The sequence below is a fragment of the Dermochelys coriacea genome, chromosome 1, assembly GCF_009764565.3.
Source record: "Dermochelys coriacea isolate rDerCor1 chromosome 1, rDerCor1.pri.v4, whole genome shotgun sequence".
Taxonomy (NCBI): Eukaryota; Metazoa; Chordata; order Testudines; family Dermochelyidae; genus Dermochelys; species Dermochelys coriacea.
In genome coordinates this window covers 34,649,932-34,674,993 of record NC_050068.2, presented here as the reverse complement: position 1 = coordinate 34,674,993, position 25,062 = coordinate 34,649,932, and the positions used below count along the sequence as shown (strand labels likewise).

Below are 25,062 nucleotides of genomic sequence, written 5' to 3'. Positions count from 1 at the left end.
CACATCCTTCTATTTGTTTTACCTGGAATTAACTTTTTCTTTAAACAAATATTACTTTTCATGCCTAGGCTATCGTGCACAAAGCAGCTAGCAAACTAAGCACTTCAGTAGAGAAAGTTCCCTCTCTTACAATATAACAGAGTAGTTTTCAATATACCAGGTAAAGTATTTGCTCTATGGTCAGGCCACAGCTCTTGTGCTTCATTGATAATATAATTTGTCTAACAAATGGAGGATTCAAAGATGTAACTGAGAGGCTCTCTACCCTCTCTCTCAACCAATAAACTAAAACAGCAGCAGTGAACAGAATCAAACTAATTACTAGGTGCTTTCAGATGGTGACTGAAAATAAAACATCCCTACATGCCCATCACAGCTTGCTGAGTATTATACCTTCCATATCACAAAACTAGCAAATTGATCTACTATTCACCCAGGTCACTAGAATTAAGCATAACTTTACCTGTTTGAGTGTTCTCTCCATATCAATCCCCTGGCCCCATGGTGCAGCAGGATTAGCAAGACAATCGCCAGCATTCCCTCTCCGTGAAATATCAATTTTCTGCCTTCTAAGGTTACGGAATGTTTCAGCCATCACAAGTACTCCATCATAGGTCAGAGCGGATGTGTACTAAACAGGAAGACAAATGCATCATTTCAGTGTGGCAAGTCTATAGAAAATCAGCTCAGACTTAGATGTATTTCTGTTTTAGCCTGCTATGCACCCTGAGAGAAAACTCCCATCAAAGTCGATAGAAGTTTCATCTAAGCAAGGAATGCATGCTCTCAGAGTTGAGATCATATTACAGTAGTTCAGCTTTAAAACTATATTTCGGAAGGTCAGCAAAATATCTCTCTGAGGAACCATACCAGGAGACAAACTAAAACAACAATCTCCCTTTCTCAAACTTTTTGTCATTTATTTTATCCATCTGGGACTAACACCTGCCGAGCCATCTTCACTGAAGGTGAGAGAAGAACTGGTAGTTCACTGAGCAGGCTTAGGATCATGAACAAATGCATTGGAAAGAGTGGGAGAACCTGGTTACTTAAATTGCGGAGTAATCAGGATTAGCATTTTTCATTCTATTTGCAAAATTTCTGCTTAGTTGCTCTTATGAAATGGGCTATAGTGAAATAAAGGAGACTAGAGAAGTCAGAGTGGAAAGTATCAGTTTTAGCCAAAAAACATGTAAGATAGCTTATGTTGTTAATTTGAAGACAGGTGAAAAGTACATAGACGCTCAAAGGCAGGGTAGTCTAGTGGATAAGGCACAGTGCTGAGATACAGGAGACTGATCTGCTCTGTGACTTTGGGTAAGTCAGTTCACATCTTTGTTTCCTCTCCCACATTTTATCTTGTCTGTTTAGGTTGTAAACTCTTTGGTACAGGGCCTCTTATTGTGTGTTTGTACAGTGACTAGCACAATGGAGTCCCAATTCCTATCAAGCCTCTAGATACTACCATAATACAACTTATTTCTATTAATAATAAATTAACTCTGAAGCACTCATCTTTACAGCTGAGTTGCAGTTTGCCTCTCAAGAAAATGTCAGGTCTGTAGAAGAGGCCAGATTTTGATAAGTGTATTGGATTGGACAGATAAGAACCAGAAAAGCATGCAGTTGCACTGTAAAATCATGCCTACTTGTAAGCATTACACCAGGATTAACATATAATTTAATGGTATAATGCATTAACATATAATTTAAGGGTATAATTTCCAGATAGTCAACAACATAGGGATTATATATTAATTATTATTATATCTCAGATTCAGAAGACAGCTTGCTGCCTGGAAATTTATGAATTCAATGAGCATATAATATGGTAAGGCTAACATGAAAGATTGGTTGGAGTTAGGATATCAGTTTTAAATAAAATTTTGATTTCTAATTTTGTCATTAAGGGGGTTAACTGGGGAACAAGTGACAGAAGATGTAAAATTTGTAGCAGTTCATATTTCTATCAGATAATTGCAATGCTGAGTTTAATTAGTTATCAGTATTTGTAAGGTCACATATCTTGTGCTGCAGCTCAATATTATGAAATAAAGCATTTATTCATGAACTCAGCTATGTGAATCATAAGTTAAAATGTTTGAATGAAATCCTTGGTAGTATGTAAAATTAACAAGTACCTTTGGAGGACTGTCAGATCCTGGGTATTCTCTCTGATCCAGCTTCTTCCAGCGCTGCATGAGTTTAGTTACCATAGGAGTACTGAAATCTACTAACTGAAATCCTGTTACATTGGCTCCTCCATGCATAAACCTCTCCAAAGAAATATCTTTGAAACCCTAGAAAATCAATTTAATATTTTGTTTGCCCTAGGACATTGTTCTGGGCCAGACATGTTTTAGGTTAGCAAGTGAGCATAAATGAACAGACAGAGAGAAAATAGATAAATAGATTTCTAAGACAAGTAAAGGCTTAAAACCTTGGAAGAAACTTCAGCCTTAGCACATAATGTTACTTTGAATGATAAAAAAAAATGGTGAATTTAAATTACCAGGTTACTGTTTGAATGCAATAGGTATGAATCAACAGTTGGAAAAAGCATTATTGGGAATGATGGACAATGGTTGAGAAAACAAATTTAGATCCTCTTGTTTGCAAAGCAATTGCAGAATATTAAGGGCCTGATCCAGTCTCTATTAAAGTCAAAGGAAAGACTCCAAACTACTTCAATGGGTATTGGATTGAGGCCTAATCCATTCTGCCCATGGTTCAAGGTGATATTGCAGAGTGAAGGAGACACTATTTTGTAAGTATAAGCTGTCTGAGACCAATTGTTCAAGCTGAAGATGGATGAGTTATCCAACATATATAATGGTGCGATGGGATATCAGAACTTATACGTAGAGTTTGTAGGTTTGCCTGCCAGTGTAAAACCAATGTAAGTGACATCAGAACCAAGCCTACTATGAAGTTTTAACTGTAGCCATTAGAAAACCATTTCCTCTTTTGTATTTGAGGTTTATACTAAACCTCAATGTTAACACAGAAAGAAAAATTAAATTATAGGCACATCCATAATTATGTGTTTCTATGGTTAATTTGTTCAGTGAGTGTAAATCCAAGCCCTTTAGTAAAAGGTGCTTTTAGAGATATAATTCCACTTTAAGAATGCATAAATATCAAACTAGCTAACTGACCAAAACAAAATACCACCCTGCAAGTCTTCTTTCCCAACCAAACTATCACTGAAACATCTCACATTTTTTTAAACTTCCACTGATTTGGCAAATTTTAATTTATCCCCAGTAGTGTTATTACATTGCACTTAAAAAGCAAGATTTAGAAAACGTTTTCTGAGGACCTGACCCAATGCCAACTCAAGGCAGTAGACAGACACTCTTTAAAGGTATTGGATCAAGCTCTTAAAGAGAATTTTAGTGCATGTGAAAGGTATCAGATCATCAACTCATTTCACACAGGCTACTGAACAGCCATCAGATACCTGCAGCTTCCAGTCACTTTCACATGTAACCCAGAGGGGAATAAGCTTCAGTCCATATCCCATTATCAATCCACTGATGAATTCAATTCTCCTCCAACCACCTTACATAGGAAAAATAATTTGAAGAATTATATATGTTTGGGATGCCAAAAGTCTAATTAGCAAGAGTCTGGAGAGGACTGACTTATCTTGTTTTGAAAGCCGAAGGTCTGAAAAAAACTTGGAAAAAAATAACTGAAGCTGTAAGTACAGTGCAGCACAACAGAATCTTTTGTCAGCTCAAATTCTTTAAGTGTGAGTAAAGAGTAAGAAAACAAGCAAACAAAAATGTATTTCAGAACCAGAATCTATATTCTCTGTATGAGGATGTTTAGTTTAAGCAAAGAGATTGCTTTAATAATTAAATATTTAATTTACTCTTTTCCTTTCCTTTTTGAACACTTTTTTGTGCATATGTATAATGTGGATTTAGAGGGAAAATACTGAATCAGTAATACTACTGGAAGTAGTTTATCTTACAGCAAAACATATGCCACCCTGAAGGATGTGGAGAAGTTATGTTGAACCTTGTTATTCTAGTAATACACAAAAACGAGTAAAAATGATAATGTAATATTGTATATGGATCAAACTCTGTGCTAAATTATAAGCAGGCAGCCCCTTAATCCTGTATTGATTTTAATGGAATGTACCTTAGGGCAAAATTGGGCTTTCTGTTATTCAAATGGCAGCAGTCAAAACAAAGAATGCACATTCTTCAGTACATTGCACAGAGCCTATTATGGTAAATTGTATATTGGTTACAAACAGCAAACTTTGTGTGTAGTGTTATATACTTGTAAACCATTGACATAATTATACAAAAGGATCTTACCAGGTTTGCAACGATGTAATGGTAGCCTTTAACGTGCTTTCCAACACTCACAATCTGTGGGGAGTGGAGAGAAAGAAAGAGCAAACTGTATCTGATTGTACTGCTTTAACTGAGCATTAATCATCATATGATTATGAGAAATGTAATTTTAGCACCATAATGTTGAGCTCTCCCCGCCCCCCAATCAAAGTGATTGAGGTAGCTATAATTTTCCTAATGTCTAATCATTAGAACCTGCTAAAATGCAAATAGCTAAAATAATTAATGGGCAATTCTGCAATCTGAATGCATTCCATATGATTGAACATGTTGCTGAAGTATATTATTCTAGCAAGTGTAGTAATTGCCCGCAGTATACATATCCAGACACCAGAGGTCATATGATACCATGAAAGACTAAAGACTGTTTTTTTATTTTTATTTTCCATGCTTGGGGAACATGGTACATTTCTGGCGCTTGGGACAGAAGTTCTCTGTTTTTACAGGGTCAAGTACTTTATTCAGTCCTGACCCAAGAAGGTGAAGATAACGGCAGCTTGAATGAGTGAAAACTAAATAAGAATTGAGTGCTAGGTTGCTTGGCTCACGCTCAGCTCTGAGCTCTTTCTGCCCATTTTGGGGATCAGCTGCAATTGCAACAGGTCCTTTCGCAGGTGGCAGGGGACTCCTTGCTTGTTCCACCCACCCGCCTGTACACACGCATAATGGCTAAACCCAAACTAGCCTGGAGTATTTGGCCCACAGAGAGAAATGATACAGAACCAAGTGAAGCAGTGAAAATTACCCCCGGCTGCCAACTGTCACAGCCTTGACTTGGAAGGACCAGTATTGCGGGTGAGAAAATAATTCTCTACCCAAATCAACCCTTGGCCAATACACACAATAATTAGTGATAACTCTGATGGCATTTGCTATGTGGATCTTGGATTATTTACTAGAACAGCTAAGAGTGAATATATTTGGCTGCAGAGCATGACGGGTGCTAATGGCTTAATTTTAAAGTGAAAGCTTTTACTAAAGGTCTACTATAGCAACGTCTGCACCATGCATTTTTTTATTCAGTAGCAATAGAGTCCTCTTAACTGTTATTTAGGGCTTTCTCAACTCCATTATAAAAATGATGCTTTAGGCTCCAACATATTAATTATTTCTTCTCATTTACTCATTTCCCCAACTCCCCAAAGCATTTTAGCTGCAATCCAAACACACAGAAAACATACACAGGCTGAGATTTTTCAGGTGGGGGAGGGGTGAATTTAATAATTAATAGGAGACTTGTAGCTCAATCCTCTCTGCTGCTTTGAGCCACCTCAGCTACAGTCTCTGCCCTGAAGAGTTTACAGGTTTAGCATTCATACAGCACGGGCCATGTTCAAAACACAGAACAAACATGCACTAATCCTCCCAGCCTCCCATGCAGTAGATAATTATTAATATGTCCATTTTACAGATGAGGGATAAATCCTGAGAGATTAAACAATTTGCCAAAGCACACAGAGCAATTCAGTTTCTAAATCCAGATTAGGATTTGGGACTGACTGATTCCTAATCCCGTTGTTATTCTGACGGACCAACTCCCTTCTCATGGTGCAGCAAAATAGAGGAATTTGGCATCAGTGGTCCGGAAAGTTTAAAAACACTGGGTATTTTTAAGTCACATAGCATATAAGAAAACTATGTTCCTTCCCTCCGCTAACTGCCAAAACACTACTGGCTTCTAATGCTCCTTTTGTTCCAATTATTAAAATCAGATTCGTTTTTTTAAAACAACGTGTCAGGGTTGACTGTTCATGATGTAAACTGAGCACTCATCTGGAGTCCAATAAGGCTCCCTTTAAAGTCAGTGGTTAAACTCACCTTCATTTCAGTTAAACAAATCAAGTCCTTATAAACAGCCTACTGAACATATGCAGAAGCTTGTCGTCATAGCATTTTCCAATGTGCATACGAGTTCACTAAATTCACTGCTGGAATAAGAAACTTGCAACTCCATTGGCTTCAAAGCAGCTGCAGTCCCATACACCAGTGATCTATCATTATATCTGCACTCCCATCAGTAATGCTCATAATAAGACTGGTATACGTATACCTCCAAAGTGCAAAGAAATTGATATAGGTTGTAAAATCCTGTGTTAAATAATTTGTGAAGCATCCTTTGGGTGAAATATCCACCTTTTGAGAAAGAGACTAACTTGACATAGAAGGTAAATGACATGTTAAAAACTATGGGCCAGATCCTCAACTGGTGTAAAATGTCATAGCTCCATTGAGATCAGTGGAGTGATGACAATTTACCCGAGCTGAGAATCTGGCCCTGTATAGTTTTGACAGCACAGACGTCACTGGCCATTACAGTGCAGCAGTCAAATCAAGGAAGCTCATCATAAGTTTCAAAAGCATTTCTAACATTGTTAAAATAATAGAAATGATCAAATCCTGCAAAAATATTATGGCAAATATTGGAGTAAAATTTCTAACTGAATTTGATTCAGTTATGTTCGTGCCTTTCCGGTATTTGCTCTCTGCAGACATTCTAGCAAGCAAGTGTGCTGTCAGAACTGTTTATGGACACAGCAAATGTTAAGTGAATATTGGAAAATATATGTGGAATGCAAATTTTGAACTTTTTAGAAATCAGATATAAAGAGTTATGCTCATCCAACTGGGGAAGAGAGACAATGCTACGTGATCTATATGTTCAGTCAAAACTAATCAACATGGTTCTGATTTTGAATCTCAAATGTTTATGATGAGCTGCTCATGCAAAATCTATAGAATTATTTTCCATTTGGAAGCAGAATGTTTGTTTAATGGAATACTTCACTATGAGCATATAAACCAGTACTCCAAAATCTACACTGACTACCTACTGGCTTCTAGGTGGAGTTTCAGGGGCTGGTTCTGACTATGAAGCCCTGCATGACATAGGACCTTATTATCTGAGGGACCACCTTTTTCCTTGTACTATATTGCTGCAGCTAAGATCAATGAGGCACTCCCGCTGGAGCCCTTCCTATATAAGAAAAGGAGCTGAGGACAGCACATTTTCTGCAAGGGCCCCTCAACTTTGAAATTAAATTCTCACTCAGTTATTATTTTACATTATTTGTATTATAGCAGGGGCTAGAAGCCACAACTGAGATCAGGGCCCCACTGTATGTACATGAAATAAGAGATAGTCTTTGTCCCGAAGAGCTTACATTATAAATAAAGCATGGGAGAAAGAATATTATCCCCATTTTACAGATGGGGAACTGAGGCACAGAGAGACTAGGTGGCTTGACTTAAGTCATACAGTAAGACTGTAGCAGCGCGAGGAATTGAACTGAGGCCAGGAGCCTTAGCCTCAAGACCATCCTTCTTCTCTTCATCTGAAATGGTGTAAATCTATTAACATTTGAGGGATACTAGTCTCTGTTGGAACGGGCATTTAGAAAAGGCTGAAGCAGCTTAGAGAGAGCTTCTGGAGGAAAGTGATAGGTGGGTTACATTGGTCTGGAGTGGGGAGGACAGCAGGCCCAAACATGCCACTGTTTTGCTTTTGTCATGATATTAATTTTGCATTTTTAAAATTAATAACAAGGGTATCCTAGAATTGGAGTTCTGTCATGCTGTTGTATTTAAATCCAAACAAATTCATAAATAAATAAAATAAACAATTCTGAATAATGAATAAATTAAAAAAGTGTAAGCGGCTCCCAATCAACTCATGAGCAGAAAATGAGGCAAAATTCATTCAGCACATCATTCACTGTGAATGCTTGGTTCTACTAAATACTACAGCAGAGTCAAATGAATTAGAAATACAAAAAAGCCCAATTAGATCATCAAGTCCATGCCCAAGTAGCAATGCAGGATTTTTCCCAATTCTTAGAGAGAGAGAAGGAGAGAGAGAATGTATATTTACATGAAAACATCTTTATGTAGCCTTAAAAACTGTAATGGTCTATTGTAAAAACTCTATAATTTCTATTACAGTTTATTCTGCCTTCTTTCTTCATTTATATGAATGCACTAAAGAGAAAGATTAAACCACATTGAACTGAATTCATTATTATCTCAGAATCCTGACTCAATCCTGCATCCGTGAGGAGGAGGAAGTGAGCTGTAGCTCACAAAAACTTATGCTCAAATAAATTTGTTAGTCTCTAAAGTGCCACAAGTACTCCTTTTTTTTTGCGAATACAGACTAACACGGCTGCTACTCTGAAACCAGAAATTTAGAGATAATGCATAAAACTTTATCAATAACCTACTACAATGCATGTAAGTATCTTAGGCATGAGAACCTAAAAAGAACAGAATACTGGATGGGTCTTTAACTGATGATCTAATATATGCAATTTAAGAATAGATAACCTGATTTTGATATGTAGCAGTGTAAAACGAGTATCTTCATGTAAGCCAATGGAGTGAGAGCGACATAAGAGTGATGTAGTGAGGGAAGTATCAGACCCAGCTTTTCAGTCTTAACCCTGCACTGCCTGGCTTTTACACAGTGTGTTTAACATGACTCTTTAATATTAGCTGAACAATAGTTTCGGGAGTCTTGCTTGGAAATAGGGTTGCCAACACTGTATTTAAAAAATACAGGACAGAGCTCAGATGTACCCAATCTTGACTGGAACCTCTGGGGGCAAGTCCCTTCCCGCCCCCTCCCCCCCAACCCCATGCTTCCTAAGGTTTCTCTATCTCCAGCTCTGGATGCTGCAGAGAACCCAGGGCCTCAGCTTCTGGGCCAGCAGCCTCTGCGACCCTTTTTCAGGTTCTGCATGGGCACCAGGAGCTGAGTTGGAGGCTGCAGTTGCTGGTCTTTGCCTGCTGCAGTGCTGCACCCCCTGCTGGGGACATTGGCAGAGATGCCGTGAGCATGGAGGCTACATCTCTGCCAGACAGAGCCCCTTCCTGACCCTGGCACTTCAGTACAGCTCCAGGGCACACAGCCCCATCCATTTATCCCACCAAACAGAGCCTGTGCAGGGAAAGCAGACTGGGCTGTGCTCAAGGGGCTGGACTTAGTAGGGTGTCCTGTCCAGCAGGGGGCCAGGACTCACAGGGGTGCATCTTTACACTCCCCTCCTAACCCTGGTCCTTAAACATGACCCCATCTGCTTTCTCTGTGCACCTATGAGTACTGCCCCCCTGCTGTTGAAATATGGGATAAAAGGCATCCCATACTGATTTTGTATGGGACAGGCAATTTTCTATTTAAATAAGCGATGTCCTTTGTAATACAGGACTGTTGGCAACCCTACTTGGAAATTCAGAAACTGATTTAATGAAAAGAAGATAGAGCCATGTCAGCATTAACAGCTTTGGGCTCTGATTCTCCTCTCACTTGCACTACTAAAATTCCACTGACTTCAGTTCAGCCAGTTCTGATTTCCATAAGCAATCAGGCCCTCTGAGTCAGCCTTCCCTCTTTAATATCACAAAATGAATGAATGTAACACATCTCATTTACAAATAATGCCTCACTATTACAGCTTGAAACGTCCTGCTCATTGTGGTTTCCAGAAGACTTGGAGTCAGTGTTGCTGGAATGAAAAGGCCTTATTTTAAGTTAAACACCTGCTAAAAGCTAAAGCTGTGCATAACAAATGGGAATTTTACAGCAGCTTTCCCCTTCAGGATAGCGTGACAATCCGCTCTCCTAAGAAAAAGAAGCCACACAATAAAGTGAGGCCTGTGTAATACATTGTAAAAAGTGCGGAGCCTTGTAAAAGATAAAAGATTGAGACTTGAATAGAAATATTGTGGCAGAAGGGGTAACAATATAAACAGAATAAGAGATGAGAATTTATACAGTGTCTGAAGCTGGGATAAATCTTTTACAAAGCCACTGAGAAACCATAAAAAAACTACTGAGAAACTAGCTTAACTTCCACAGCAAGTCCTTAAGAAAGTTGATGGGGATGCTCTTGTTTGGGGGAGTGGCTGGAGATTTATAGGACAGATGCCCTAACATCATTGAAGAGAAAGTTAAAGGAAGCAACACACAGATAAGCAGTGGGCTGCTAGCGAGTAAGTGGGTTTTCTTCTCTATTGAAAAGCAGTGGCACAGCCCAAGCATCACCCATCCACAGTACGTGGTAACTGAAAGCACTTGACTAAGCACAGAAGACAGGAACTTCAAATACCGAGCCCACCTCTGCTATAAATAGAGTAGACAGAGTTATGCAGAGAAAACATCTGGCTGTAATGGAATAAAAAACCCTCAGAATTGCCTCAGAAGGCATGAGTAAGAAAGAACCTTAGCAGGTTACCATTTTCTGCTGCTTTTGCTTACTCAAACTCATTTCTGTTCCAAGCCCATCAGTGGGAAATGTGTATTTGTAAATAAAGGTAGATTAGGTTAATTTATTAATCCTTTGTCTGTCTGCTGAGCTGCCCACTCATTCTCTTTCCTTCAAGAAACAATCCTCTGTTAGGGTCCAAAACTCATTAGCTATGCAATGTGCTTTCGTATTACTGGTGCAGGCTAAACTCGTCCATGTTGCTGCACCATTACAGCACATCTAGACAGGGATGAAATATTCCATGTGAAAAAACTTAATAAGAAATTTCAAACATTTCGCAGAAAATGAGACAGCCCAGAGGGCCCTTTCCCAATTCATTGCTGACCACAGGCAGTGGTGGGGGAAGGAGGAAGGTCCCTTCCCCAGCGGGCATAGTGATGGGCTTTCAAAGGGGTTGCCAAACTGGCTGGTCTCGGTTTCACCCTGTTACAATCCATATGTCTGTGCTGCTGGGGAAGAAGGAAGGAGGAAGAAGAAGAAGGAGAGAGAGAAGAGAGGGGAAGACCTGTTGAAGAATCCCCCAAATCCACAGCCTTCCTTGGGAACTAAGGACAGCCAGTTGCTATTATATGTAGCACAGAGGCAGCTGATAGGAGCGGAGCAGTACCAGAGCAACGCAGGGAGAACTGTTCACGTGCCAAGAATTTTGACCAATGAGCTGCTTTGCAGTCCTATTTGGGCATAGTCAATCTGAGAGCCTATTTTCTAGGCTAGTAGATAGGCTGTGCGTGAAAATATGAGAAGGGACACTAGATTTGCCTGTGCCAAGGGATACAGGGATCCTCTTTATGCAACAGACTTGAATGTAAAGTTACGAGGCTATGTCTACACTGGCAATTGAACGACAAAACTTTTGTCTTTCAGACAAAGTGTTAACCCCCGAAAGACAAAAGTTTTGATGTGATAGGCGCCAGTGTTAACAGTGCGTTGTCAGCAGGAGCGCTCTCCTGCTGACAATGCAAATGTTGCTCGTTGGGGGTGGAAGTTTTTTGTCGGCAGGAGAGCCGACAAACAGTGGCTACACTGCATGACTTTTAGTGACACAGCTGTTGCAACACAGCTATGTCGCTAAAAGCTGTGTAGTATAGACATAACCTCAGTAAATCATGAGAATGAATTAAGCATAATTTGGCCAAAAGCCAAGTACTCTGTTAAAGTTAGCAGAACATCCAAAAAAACCCAAAACCAGTAAACCAAATAGATATATATTTTAATTAATGAACCATTAAATTTACAACTTTATCATATTATCAACGTAACCTGCAGCTGGGTAGCATTACTTCATCAGGATTAGCTATCATTGGCAGAGTGAGCAAATAGAGCAAATGGTATATGTTGGTTTCCATATTTTTCCCCAGTCACAAATTGTATTCAGCTGATTCAATTTTAGTTTGGTGGTAGAAATAATAATTAAACTCTACACTTAGGGCCTGATCCATCTCTCACTGCAGTGGGAGTTGGATCTGAACCCCACTTTTCACCACAAAGCACTTTACCAATGTGGAAACTGAAGATCAGCAATGTTAAAGTACTTGCTCAAAGACATACATTGAGTTGGTCACAGATCTGGGGACAGATTCCAAGATTCCTGATTCTCAGCACCTTGCTGTAACCACTTGACAATATTGCTTAACCATATTAATTAATTATAACTTGGCTTCCGATTTTTAAAATATAAGCTTTACAATGTTAATATTGTTTTACTTCCTAGATTTCATTGCTAATGGTACTAGATGCGGTGAATGTTCTTTTTACTATAATAATCTCATACAGCAAATGTAAGAGTTTTGGACTGTGCAAGGTAGAAGATGGGAAAGCCAATGCAACCTGGATTCTACAGACGGAAGAGAAAAGACTGATAAAAAAGCTTGAGAAAAAGAAACCAGAAGTAGATATAAATTTCTAAGGAAAGAATAACCAACACAATAACAGTCCTATTCAACTATCATTGCAGTGAGTGGGAGTTTTTCAGAGATTCACAAACGATGGCCTTTTATAATCTGGCCCAGAGGATTATGAAAGGAGTGGGACAGGAGACAGTAGAATCCAATATGGACATTTTCATTTAAGTAAAAAGCTCATAAAAACAATAAAAAATGGTTCCTCCAGCCCCCTGCTGTTCACACCAAAAACGACTAGCTGCACTTCATGTGCAGGATTTATTACAAGCTCCAGTAGTTCACAGTCAGTGCTGAATAGGCAAGTTGACAAACACTGTTCAACCATTTTCAAATACAAAAAAAGATAAACAAAAAAAAAATACAGCCCCGCCATATATATTTCCATAAACGTGCACACACAGAGATCAAGCGGGACAGCTCAGCACTTTTCTTTTGACAGCTTCAGTGCCATAGAGCTTGGGGGTTTAAGCTTGACATTTGGGATGGAGACAGTCTCTAGGGGCTAAATTGTGGCTGTGGCATGAGCCCTGTATAAGGGGTAGTGTGCAGCTGTACTACCCCACGAGCAGAACATCAGAACCAGAATGTGACTCTGAGTCACAATCTGGTTCCCTTTCACGCCTTGCTCTTGTGGGAAGTAATCTGGACCAGCCCTATACCTGGGACAAATTAATCCCAGCTGAGCTGCACTGACAAGTGCACTGGAGAGGAGAACAAAGGTTCCACCCACACCCCTTTTCATCCCCATGAGAGGGTGAGTGGCAACCCCACCAAAGGATGTTCTCATGCTGTTGCCTATGATGCAGATAGCCAGAGCAGGAGAATAACAGCTACCTTGCTGCCCAGTGCAGGCTCATTAGCTGAACCACAATCTGGCCTTACATTTGCAAAATTCAATTATGAAAGAGTATTAACCTGATCATATACTATTTTCCACAAGACCCATCTACTCATGTGCAAGTGAACAGTAAGCAGAGAATGAGGCAGGTCTATGTGGATCTGTGCCTTATTTCAAGCCAAATTCTAGGCCTGACTCAGAAATTTGTGTTTAAGTTGAGTTCAAAGGGACTGCTCATATAAGTACTACTCAGTGTGATTAGTGTTGGACAGTTGGACCCTAAATCTGGCCAGAAATAAGGGTCAGACCTGTAACACCCTGTCTCAGTCATGCTATATGCTATATCCCTACCATATTAACTGTGCATTATTCATATATGAGCAATGAATGAGCACTCCTGTGGAAAAATAGGCAAGACAATGTGTTTAAAGACTGCATGTATTCAAAGATTGTATGCATGTGCACAAGCAGACAGAGTAAAGATTGGACAGGCACCATCAACTTTGGCATTTTCCTTTAGTATAGATTAAAAAGACAAACAAACCCCAAAACCACAAAAGTATGTTGTAAAATCTGTGGAACTAACAATAGTGACTATCCATCATCATCTTTTTCTGCATGCCTTGTATTTTGTCTGTTTAGAGTGTAAAATCTCTTTGGGGCTTTGGACTTATATGTCTTAATACACTTTTTGAATGCTGAATAAATTTGAAGTAATAGCAATTAAAGCAAATATATTTGAACAAATAGGATATATTTAAGTTAAATAATTGAGATTGATTCTACAGTTTATTGCCTATGTTATTCTCCAACCACTTCTACATTTTCATGTGAGCTTTAGTGGCATCTTCAGTCTCATTTGAAAGTGGGCAAATGAAGAAATAAAAAAAGAAATATATGAAGTATTCACAAAAACACAGAAAGCAAACTATCCAACTGATTAAATCCAAGTAAGTCTTAGAACAAGGTGATCTGACATTTCCCTAAACAGTGTGCGCATTTTGCTACACATCTATTTTCTTCCTGCTCTAGTAAACTGAGTAGTATCCTTGATTTTGCAGCATATACAGTTTGGATTGTGCTACCTCATAAAAAAGCAGATAGGAATTTTAATTACTATTTTTCAGTTGCTGGGGTTACTTGGGAATACCCTGATTTGCTTTGCTTGGGTCTCTGTGATAATGGTTTTTGTTCCACGGGTACATTTGTGGTGAAATAGAAGTTCAGCATCCAAATCCAGCATATCTATAATAGGATTAAAATAATGAGCTGCCACTCATTTAAAAGATACACGTCCATATTTCCAGTTTGAATTTACCTCCACGCGGCTGCTGAGCTTTACTGAACAAGCTGAAAATACAAAGGGAGACACTGTTTTACAATGCTCAAGAAAAAGAAATGAGCACTCTTAGTGAAACGTGGGAGAAACATACTGATGTTGATTCTTGTTGTGTAGTGCATATGACTATTGTTGTGATGGACTGTTCCGTTTATAAATCACTAGTCGTCACTGCACGTATTAGCAGTTTGATTGTTAGGAAATGGAAAGTCAAGCTGCACAGAACTGACCAATAATGTAGCCATGCAAATTAGTTTAGGAGGGCAATTTGGAAGCACAGTTTGGAAGCACAAAATGGTTAAGTAGATAGAATCCTCAGTCTCATTCACTTACTTTTGTCTTTTAATCCTTTTGTCTTTTTGTCCTTTAATTCATAAAAAAATGTTTGTGCTCTTAAACACCTGTGATTGAAAGCATAATTATTCATAGAATGGGCACAGGCAAATCATGAGGTAGCATGATCCTGTGGTAATGGACTTGGTTCTGCCGCCAACTTGTATGTGAACTTGGACGTGTCACTTCCCATCTCTGTGCCTCCCTTTCCCTTTTTTTAATCTTGTCTCTCTAAACTGCAAGCTTATTCAGGTCAGGACAGCCTCTAACTATGTGTTTATACAGCACCTAGGTCAGCATCCTGGGGTCCTGACTTCAGAGTGGGATTCTAGGCATTACTGTAATACAAATTAGGAACAAAAACAACATTTTTGAAAATGTAGCCCTAAGTGATAAATATTTGAGATAAGAACATAACAACACAAGAACAGCCATACTGGGTCAGACCAAAGGTCCATCTAGCCCAGTATCCTGTCTTCTGACAGTGGCCAATGCCAGGTGCTTCAGAGGGAATGAACAAAACAGGTAATCATCAAGTGATCCATCCCCTGTTGCCCATTCCCAGCTTCTGGCAAACAGAGACTAGGGACACCATCCCTGATTTTGTGCATCACATACATATCTAAAAACTATGAAATAAATATGCCAATGAAATATCATTTTCAATAGGAAAAAACAAAAATGTTTTGGACTAAGGAATATTTTTCTTCGCATCATCATAGTATTTAGGCAAAGTGGACAAAGAGTGTATTAATCTCTCAGTATACTTCTCCATTTACAATTTTCAGTGAAAACATGTTGGCTGTTTTTATTATGCCTGTATAAATGTAGATGAAACAAAAAGGTCAGCTAACTAATTAATAATAATATACGTGTATATAAATTGAGGCAAGAGAGTGAAAGTTAATTATTTTATACCTGCTAAACATCTGTCTGTGGATTTGGATTAGAAGCACGAAGACCCAATCAAGGATCAGATGGTCATCTCCTATGAGGACACATTATAGGACAATGAAGTCTAATTTAGATCTTACAAAGAACAAGCTTGTGAAATAGATTTTGATAAAGTAAATCTCTGGGAATTTGGAAAGTCAAAAACACTGGAGTCTTATTTCAACAACAGCATAGATGCTTATTTTAAACGGAAGCTGGACTTAGCATTTTGGAGCGTAAATATGAAGCAACTTCCTCCTTGTCCATTTGTAACCTGTACCTATCCACCGAGATCATAAAGGGCTGGCTTTACTTTTCTATCTTGGTTTTTATATCATGCCATCATCATAAGGATTTTGAGCAAGATGATTCTTTGGGATACCCTCAAAACTTAACTAACACATTATGCATCCATAAAAGAGTAGGTATTTTCATGTTCCCTATTCCCCAAATGCAGTAGCAGAATCCTCATGCTTGTTCTTTTCAACCTTAGCAATCATTGTACTTGGATTTTCAGAGCTATCTTTCCAAGGAACAAGTGCTATCTATCTATCTATCTATCTATCTATCTATCTATCTATCTATCTATCTATCTATCTATCTATCTATCTATCTATCTATCTATCTATTTAAACAATTAACTTCTCTTTACCTCTACCTTTGTCTTCACACAGCTAATGAACTCATCATAAACCGGAATCTCAGCTATCTCAGGGTAGGACATATAATATATTATATATCCCCTTCTAAGAAGAACTATTAAGAACTGAGCCTACACTTCTTTAATTTACACCCACACAAATAAGTCAGTTTCTCACTCTTAGTCAGCAAAAAGCAGAGCATTTTGCACTGAAGTCTCGTTTTACTAAGACTTACTTCTGCTAATATACACTACAGAACATTGACTTGTACATCACACAACTAAACTTTATTTCTCAAAAAGTCTGGGGAAAAAGGTCTATTGAAGCAATTAGGGAACTTGAGACTCACTCAGTTCCTCTTCTGTGAAGTCACCACATCTATCATCTACAGGCTCCCGGAATCCTCATGCAAAAGGAAAGAAGTCAGCGCCTGATATTTTAAATTGCCACCACTTTGAATTATCTACCATACAACATAAGCAAAGGGCTGATCCTAGCCCTGTTAAAGTAAAACTTCCTCTGATTTTGGTAGTGCAGAATCAGGCCCTAAGCCTATCCAAACAATGAGTGCAAACTATTCTAAAAAGGAATCGTCCATGCAGAATGTAGGGCTGATTCCAATCTCAGTTGCTGATTTGAGAATCAGGAGTGGCTCCTAGAAGTCAATGGAGTCACACCAGTGTAAAATCAGTATCAGTGAGATCAGAATCAAAATGATAGCATGCTCTAAAATATGTATATCCTTGCTATTAAAGCAATAGATGATCAATAGACCCATGAGTTTATGAAGAAATATGTATTCAAATATATATGGACATATAACACTCTCTCTATAAGCCAACTGTTTCAGGTTTTGAACCTCTCTTTCTCTCTCTCACACACACACACAAAACTCAGGGGGGGAAAATGCTTCCCTACACACTTTAAAGCAAGTCCTAAAAACCAATGCTCTTTTGTTTTATTACAAAAGAGACTGGCTAGGAGAAGGATTTGATTATAAGCTATGATAAGTGTGCATTAAAACGCAATGACACAGTAGCAAAAGATTTGGCCAAATTAACATGTATGGCATCACCTATTTGAAATAATCTTTGTTAAATTTAGAAGTGCCATATTGTTAATTCTTAGTTTCTTTCTCTCATGTTTCTGCTGTTAAAAGAATTAATCTGTAATAGTTTTCAGAAAAAAACTACTTTGCACATTTCTGAATCACAAATGGCAATATATATTTAACTGCCCATACCAGCATCTGCGTCACTAAAGTTTTTTGCAATAAAAACTTTATAAACCTCTAATATATATTTTGCAAAATAAAAAATAAATAAATAAGAAAATAAAATAAAGGAAGTAGCGCGATAAAACAGAATTTAGCACCACTAGATGGCATTCATTCACTGTAGTATTCACACAGTGGCAATAGATACTGAAAAGTGCATGTTCAGAGCATCAGCATAATATGTGGGATTATGTGAGAGACAAAAAGAATACACTGCCTCAAGTTATTTTCCTATTACTTAGCAAAATGCTCTTTTCGAACTATTATTTTTTCCCATCATTTAAGAAATAGCTCAGAGAGAGACAGTTATATGGCCAGATTCTCCAGATGAGAATGATAACATTTTAAGTCCACTTGGCACAGGTATAAATGGTTATACAAAGTACAAGGCAGTGGATAATCAAGCCCATAGTCTCTTTCTTTTACATAACTGCTGCCTTCGTTAACTAAGGAAAAACATGACCTCCATCCCTTCTCCAAAAGATCACTTATTCACTCTTTTCCATTTTCACAAATACTTTGTTATGGGTAATAAAACTCCCCTTTTAAATGTGTGTAATAATGATTTCAATACCTTGTACAGCTGGAAATATGTTGTCTATGATGTTTAGAGAACAATAAATAACTCTGGATAAACATAAGCAATTTCTTCATATAAAATTGGCATTTAAAAATATATATTTTTAAAAATAGATGCACAGATTCTAATGCCAGAAGGGACCATTGTGATCATCTAGCCTGCCCTCCTGTGTAGCACAGGCCATAGAACTTCCCCAAAATAAATCCCTGAGCAGAGCTTTTAGAAAAACATTCCATCTAGATTTAAAAAAATCCAATCTGAATTTAATAAAAAAATGAAGATTGGGGGAGTCTTCTTGATCAACTTGGCAGCAGGGTGTTGTCCTGCCAGCCAAGAGACTTTGGTTCAAGACTCCCCAAGCATTGGTATGTTAAAGCTCTAGGCTGATGTTTGTGTAGCATGAGCATTGCCTGCTGTCTCAGAAGTGGTTATTCACTCTGACCTGTCGGCGGCTGTGATGGAAGCTTAATATCAAAATGAAGATGGGGAGAAAGTGGAGATAAAATATTGGCCCCTGAATAAACCTTGGGGAAACCTTGTCTTGACTGGCAAAAATAAATGAAGGGTAAAGCTTAGAGGCTGCTCTTGTGGAACTACAATAATGGGTTTACAGTGACATTAAAAGTTGTATTACCTGTTCTAAAAGATTCTGAAGCCTTTCTATTTCACAGTCTATTACAAATTTCTTTTCTTGTCTTCGATCCAGGTCTTCTAAAAGCCTCCTGTAGCTGGCATCATTAAAATTCTCCACACATATGGCACTGACTTGCCAGCTATTTTGTCCCGCTTTTTCCATAATAGCTTGAAGTATTGAATAACCTAAAAGAAAAGGATACAATACACTAACAACACAATCTTTGCATTTTATTAATCATAGCTGTTATTAATCAATATCAAATCCCTTAATGTATGGTCTAATAGAGAGGGGATTGGGAGGAGTCATAGCTCCTAGGTCTATCTCTGCTACTGGCTACCTATGACTTTGGGCACAGCACTTAAACTATCTATAAATTTATTCATAATTATTATTACAAGCATTTATATGATCTCCATCACGGTGAGCAATGAATTGATAAATGGAGATGACACCAATCTAGCTCACAGGGATGTTGTAAAGTTTAACCAGTGTATGTTTGTGAAGTGCTCTGAGGCCATTGAATGAAAAGTGCAAACCCCGCATGGAAGAGCAAGGGGCTAAAGACCAGCTCAGGGCCCAGGCAGCTCCACACAGACACACTGGCAAAGCCTGCACAGGCTGGAGGCAGAGCTTTGAAAAGGCAGGTAGAGCAGTTCAGAGGCAGGCAGTGGAAGGGAGCAGATGGCTGCACTGAGGGGGAAGTACTGCCCAGGAGTCATTGCCCAGGACCTGACAACACAGACCTGTGAAAACCCACAAAGGAGAGGCAGGTGACGGAGTGTGCAGGTCAGGGAACTGATCGGAGTAATCTACTATGGGAAGCTGAAGAAAACTGGGGTAAGATGTGGTCTGGGAGAGGGAGTGGCTTAGAACCCCAAGGTGTTGAGTGTAGATGCCCACCCTTGGACACTGGACCGGAGCCAGTGGAGAGGGCGGGCCCGGGTTCCCTTGTCCACTCCAAAACGTCAACACTAGAGCAAGAACCTTTCCCTAGTGTGAAGGGCCAGCTGGAAAAGACTCAAGGACCCTGCCCCCCCAAACCCTTCTGCTAAAGGGGAGGACTGGAAACTCTTGGGGTGGGGGTGCTGAAGGAGAGGACTGTGCATCAACAGCAGACAACCTGCCAACCCCCACCTGATCCCTAAGCAGCACTGTTGGTCATGCACCTTCTACAGCAGTATAGAGATATTACAATTATAATGTCTCATTTGTTATCTGCAAAGCCCACTAGCAGATGGGGAAAGCCAGTATCTTTTTTAAGAACCATTTGCTTTTCCTTCATTCACCAGGGCAACTGAAGATTCTTAAAACACTGGGAGATTCCATCTAAAAGAGCAGAGATCCAACAACTCAAATCCAGAGTGAGTATTAAATCAGCATGGGGCTGCTAGTTGACATTGTGCTGCTGGAGATGTGATCATTCAGACCAGATATCCTGTCCAGAACTATGGCTATATTCTGACTTGGGTGGTTATATTTTACCTACCTGAAATCCTCACTCTAGTTTCAGTTGGAAAAAGTATTCATTTCATCTCCTTAAAGCTAGTCTGTAATGCTGCTGATGCAGAATGGATCCCTGTTCTATGAAGAGATGGCTGCATTTCATTGGTATGTAACTGATCCCTATATATACACTGTAGTTTACAATATGTTTTGGGATCCTTCTACAGGAAAGGATCTCTCTAAAGGCACTGATGGGTCTACCCATCCAAAGAACAGGAATATTCAAAAATTAAATTTTAGAAATAAATAAGTTTATGAATTTTCTATCATTATACATTTATGAAATATTAGCAGACCCATAAATATACTATACACTTGTTTGCCTCTACATTACCTATAAGAACATCATTAATTCCTCATGATGTGGATGTCACAGGTGAAATCAGAGAGCTACTGTAAATCTAGGAGAAATTGTCTTTGGCATTACCTCTTGCACTCAACTCCTAATAGTCTAGGTGAATTCATATCAGATTGTTCCTATTCCAATGAAATCAAGCACCCATACTCAAAAATACACAGATTATATAGTACCATTTATAATTATTAGGTATTTCCCCCTCAAATACATATGACATAATTGAAATTAAAGTACATAGCTTTATGATGATGGAGATTACTTTAGTACACTTTATCACTGAGAACAAAACATTTATTTCCAAAAGATAAGTGAAGTCTGGGTTGATAAAAATACAATTAAAATATATTTGCATTCTGCACAAAGGATTAAAGAATAATTTTCATTCCACAGAACCATTTCTAAAGAAATAGGTACAGTAAGAAATATGTATGAATTAGACTACATGTCTGTATTTGAGATAATTTACTGAAGTAAATTACTTGATAGAATCACTAGGAAAACATTTCTGTAACCAGGGTTCATTTTTAACCTGAAATCAGTTATTTTTCCACCAGAGAAGAATGAAGAATTCTTGTTAATTACTTCACAATTATTCTGCTCTTCCTGTTGCTACATTTACTCTTGTATTTTTTTGCCTGTAATTATCTTTTCAAATCATGCCTAGATTCTTTCCCAAGCATTGTATTTTTTGCCTCATTTTCTATACATTTCCATATATATCTTTTTATATCCATCCATCATCCATCATGATGTTCCCACCTCATTTATGGTAACTTTGAGTTTATCTTTGATATCAACACAGTCAACATTTATTTCATTCAGTTTCTCGACACAGACTAACATTTGCTTTGATTCAGAATGAATGCTGTTTGAAATGGCAATTAATATTCTCTCACTCTTTTCTTTTTAAGTTTGGACAACTTTATGATGATATGCTTTGATCAAGGCAGGAATTTCTCCCAGCACAGTGAATGACAACTACTAGCCAAACACTCAAGTTTTAATTCTACTGTGGATCAAGGTTTAGCTTCCCAAGTTTCATTAGCAACTGCCTCATTTAGGCATTTCAGAGTTGTATAGTTTCCTGTCACTAGTTGGCAACCATGCTATATTTTCATGCCAATATGCCTTTCACATATAACACAACAAAGCTGAGCTGCTATCAGCTGGATGGAATAAAGTTCTCCATCTCAGAGAAGCTACTATTATATATTCAGGTCAAAATCATTTTGTATGGTATCCATGACATATCTGTGTATCTGTGTAGGGAAAAATAATATAATTTTTGCAGTTTGACAAGTCTGGAGTTTAAATGGGATGAACTGCAGGCATTTGCAGCCTCAGCTGGCATCAAACTTGGACATATTGAAGAGTATGCCTATTTGTCCAAAAATAATTGGATGTACTGTTCATAAAAAATGAACTCTATCCAGAGCTGCGTAAATTCCAAATGACAAAAATTAAAATGACCACAGGGCAATCTCTACAAATTTAGGACTTTAACCTGGCATCTTTATTCAGGCAAAAATCACAAACGTCAGTGGATGTTTTGCCTGAGTAAGGACAGCTGGGTTGGATCTTATAGCTCTATGCTAAAAGATATCTCTTTTCCGCTTCTCTATTTTTAGCTGTAACTTCCTTGTTTGTCTTAAATTATGCTACTTAACTGTACAGTTCATTTTGTTGAGATGCTGTGATATGGATACAGTCGATTCTACATATTGTAGAATATTATCTGTTACACAAACCAAAGACTTGTTTTTAAGCATAACAATTAAGGCTAAGTGACAGTTTAGCTACCCAATCCATGTGCTTCTAGGAGATGTTTCATTTTACAAAATGCTTATGAAATAAGCAAATAAAGAAATGCAGGGGAACTTTCCCAGCACCGTACATACTAACTACCAGCTAACATACTATCAGTCTAACTGCAGAATGATGCATTTCTGGAAGATCTACTTTAGTCAAACTGAAATTATTGGGGTCCATGCAGGGGTAACTGGGTTGATCATCTAATTGTCCCTTCTGGCTTTAAAAATCAATGAATCTATAAATAGTAACTAGTAAATTTAGTAGCAATACTATTGACTAAAACCACTAAAGCCTTCCAAATGCAAAGAAAGCTTCCTTTTCCTTCTTCCGTGAGCTCATTCGGCTCTGAGAATGCTTCCTAAAAAGTCTGCCAGCTGCTTTCTGTAGGTCATTCCTGACATGTAGATACAATTCACAATTGTTCAATGAATAGTAAAATCAGTGCTACTTTGATGTTTTGAAACAAAAATGTATGCAGGGAATGGTTACAAAAAGAACACTAACATTTCAACCCAACCTTTCTTTTTCATTTTACAGATAGGTAAAATTGTGGTATTTTAACAAATTAATGTAGCTTTTCAAAAAGATATCCTGGTCACCAATGTTATCTGAAATAATTATGAAAATGGAGAGTCACTACATTATACTCTATTCCACCAGACAATTAAAGCTGAACATGCATATCATTATCATGTTCACAGATGTATCTGACCATTTTTAATGAGACTCCAATGAGGCACCTTGAAAATAAAAGAGTATTTTAATTGGGTTCTCCCCCTCCCATCCCTCTGGATTACATGGGGGGTTTTCATTACAAATAATCCTATGCAGCAGCAACAAGTAAAAAGATTTGATACGTGCCAAGTCTTGCAGGTTTTTTACAGAGAGAACAATATAATTTTCCTTAATAGAACATTTTGATCTACCTTCTCAAGACAAGAATTGTATGGAAATGTTGCAGAGGGAATGTTGCATTATTATTTTATCATTTAAAGCTGTGCTGCAGTCAGAGTAGTTCAAGTAAATCAGAGCTGCATGGCCAACCCCAACTCTTCAAAAATTATGAGATTTTTAAAAATAACTAAAAAGAAAAGGAGTACCGGTGGCACCTTAGAGACTAACAAATTTATTAGAGCATAAGCTTTCGTGAGCTACAGCTCACTTAGCTCACGAAAGCTTATGCTCTAATAAATTTGTTAGTCTCTAAGGTGCCACCGGTACTCCTTTTCTTTTTGCGAATACAGACTAACACGGCTGCTACTCTGAAACCTTAAAAATAACTGTCAGGTTCTTTTCATTTGTCTTCTGTTGCTCTCTTGAGGCTTCACATTTTCAAAATTTTCTTTCCAACAATGAAGGCTAGAAACTTCCTTTGTCTTTGTTAGACGAAAGCTGAGATTCTCACAAAGTCACATGAATCCAGGAGATGGGACTTTAAAACAAGGCACTAAATATTGTGAGAGTTAGCAACACTGCCACTGTCTTTAACTCTACTCTTCCTTCCCCTCAGGAAAAGTAGTGTGAAACAGGAATGTTAGTACAACAACCCTGCCACAAGATTCACCTGTGGACCCTATATAACAGCAATAAAAGTAACCATGGATGGAAGCGGATATACCTTCTTCACTCTTGGGAGGGATAGATTCTTTTCGCTTTTCCCCAGCCTAGGTACTGGGAGACGATATTGTATACTTCTACTCTTCCCCAAGTTACTGCATGATGGTGTCCAGGATATATACTTCCATGAGCCTTTTTGGCCCTGCCTCACCTAGTTGGGAAAAGGGGTCTCTGTAAATACTGGTCTAAGAAAGGAGGATAGGGCCAGATGGCTCTAAAGCCCCATGTGTTTGGGCTGAACAAAGCAGCCCTGGAATCTCCAGACAGTAGTCCACTCTATTGAGAGCCTATCAGGGTGTTATAATAATGTTTCATCCTTCATCATTGATACAGTACCTCCTAAATATTCTCTCTCACTATTTACTAACTCAGGCATCTAAAATATTCCTAGATGCCCAACGCATAAAATAAAATATGCATATAAATGACTGCTAATCCCACCCTGGCATATAAATATCCAGCAGCATAGAAAAATAAAATAAAATAAACACAAAAATCTCTGCAAGTCTCAGCCTGCCACTCCTCAAAAGCCTGGGAGGAAAAGATTCTGACCTCATAGGTCACCATAATACACAGATCACTTGCAACACATGCAATATATAGGAACCAGATTGAAGTGCTCTTCAGGGAACATCATGTTCAATCTGATCAATGGCAA

The 25,062-nt window shown here is 38.3% G+C and overlaps 1 protein-coding gene across 9 annotated transcripts in view; it reads right to left on the bottom strand.

The window, feature by feature from the left end:
* Window positions 1–25,062, bottom strand: part of GRIA4 (glutamate ionotropic receptor AMPA type subunit 4) — a 294,100-nt gene that overhangs the window by 81,081 nt on the left and 187,957 nt on the right. For 8 of the 9 annotated variants that reach the window (XR_006277594.1, XR_005293872.2, XM_043504202.1 and 5 more), the window contains 4 exons: window positions 19,112–19,296; window positions 4,338–4,391; window positions 2,142–2,300; window positions 464–631 (listed from right to left, as the gene is read on the bottom strand). Coding sequence is in view for 7 of the 9 variants with exons in the window: in XM_043504202.1 (XP_043360137.1) it covers window positions 464–631; window positions 2,142–2,300; window positions 4,338–4,391; window positions 19,112–19,296 (566 nt within the window). In the remaining 2 variants the exon portion in view is untranslated. The remainder of the gene's footprint in view (window positions 1–463; window positions 632–2,141; window positions 2,301–4,337; window positions 4,392–19,111; window positions 19,297–25,062) is intronic. The other variant, XM_043504201.1, reaches the window with a different exon arrangement.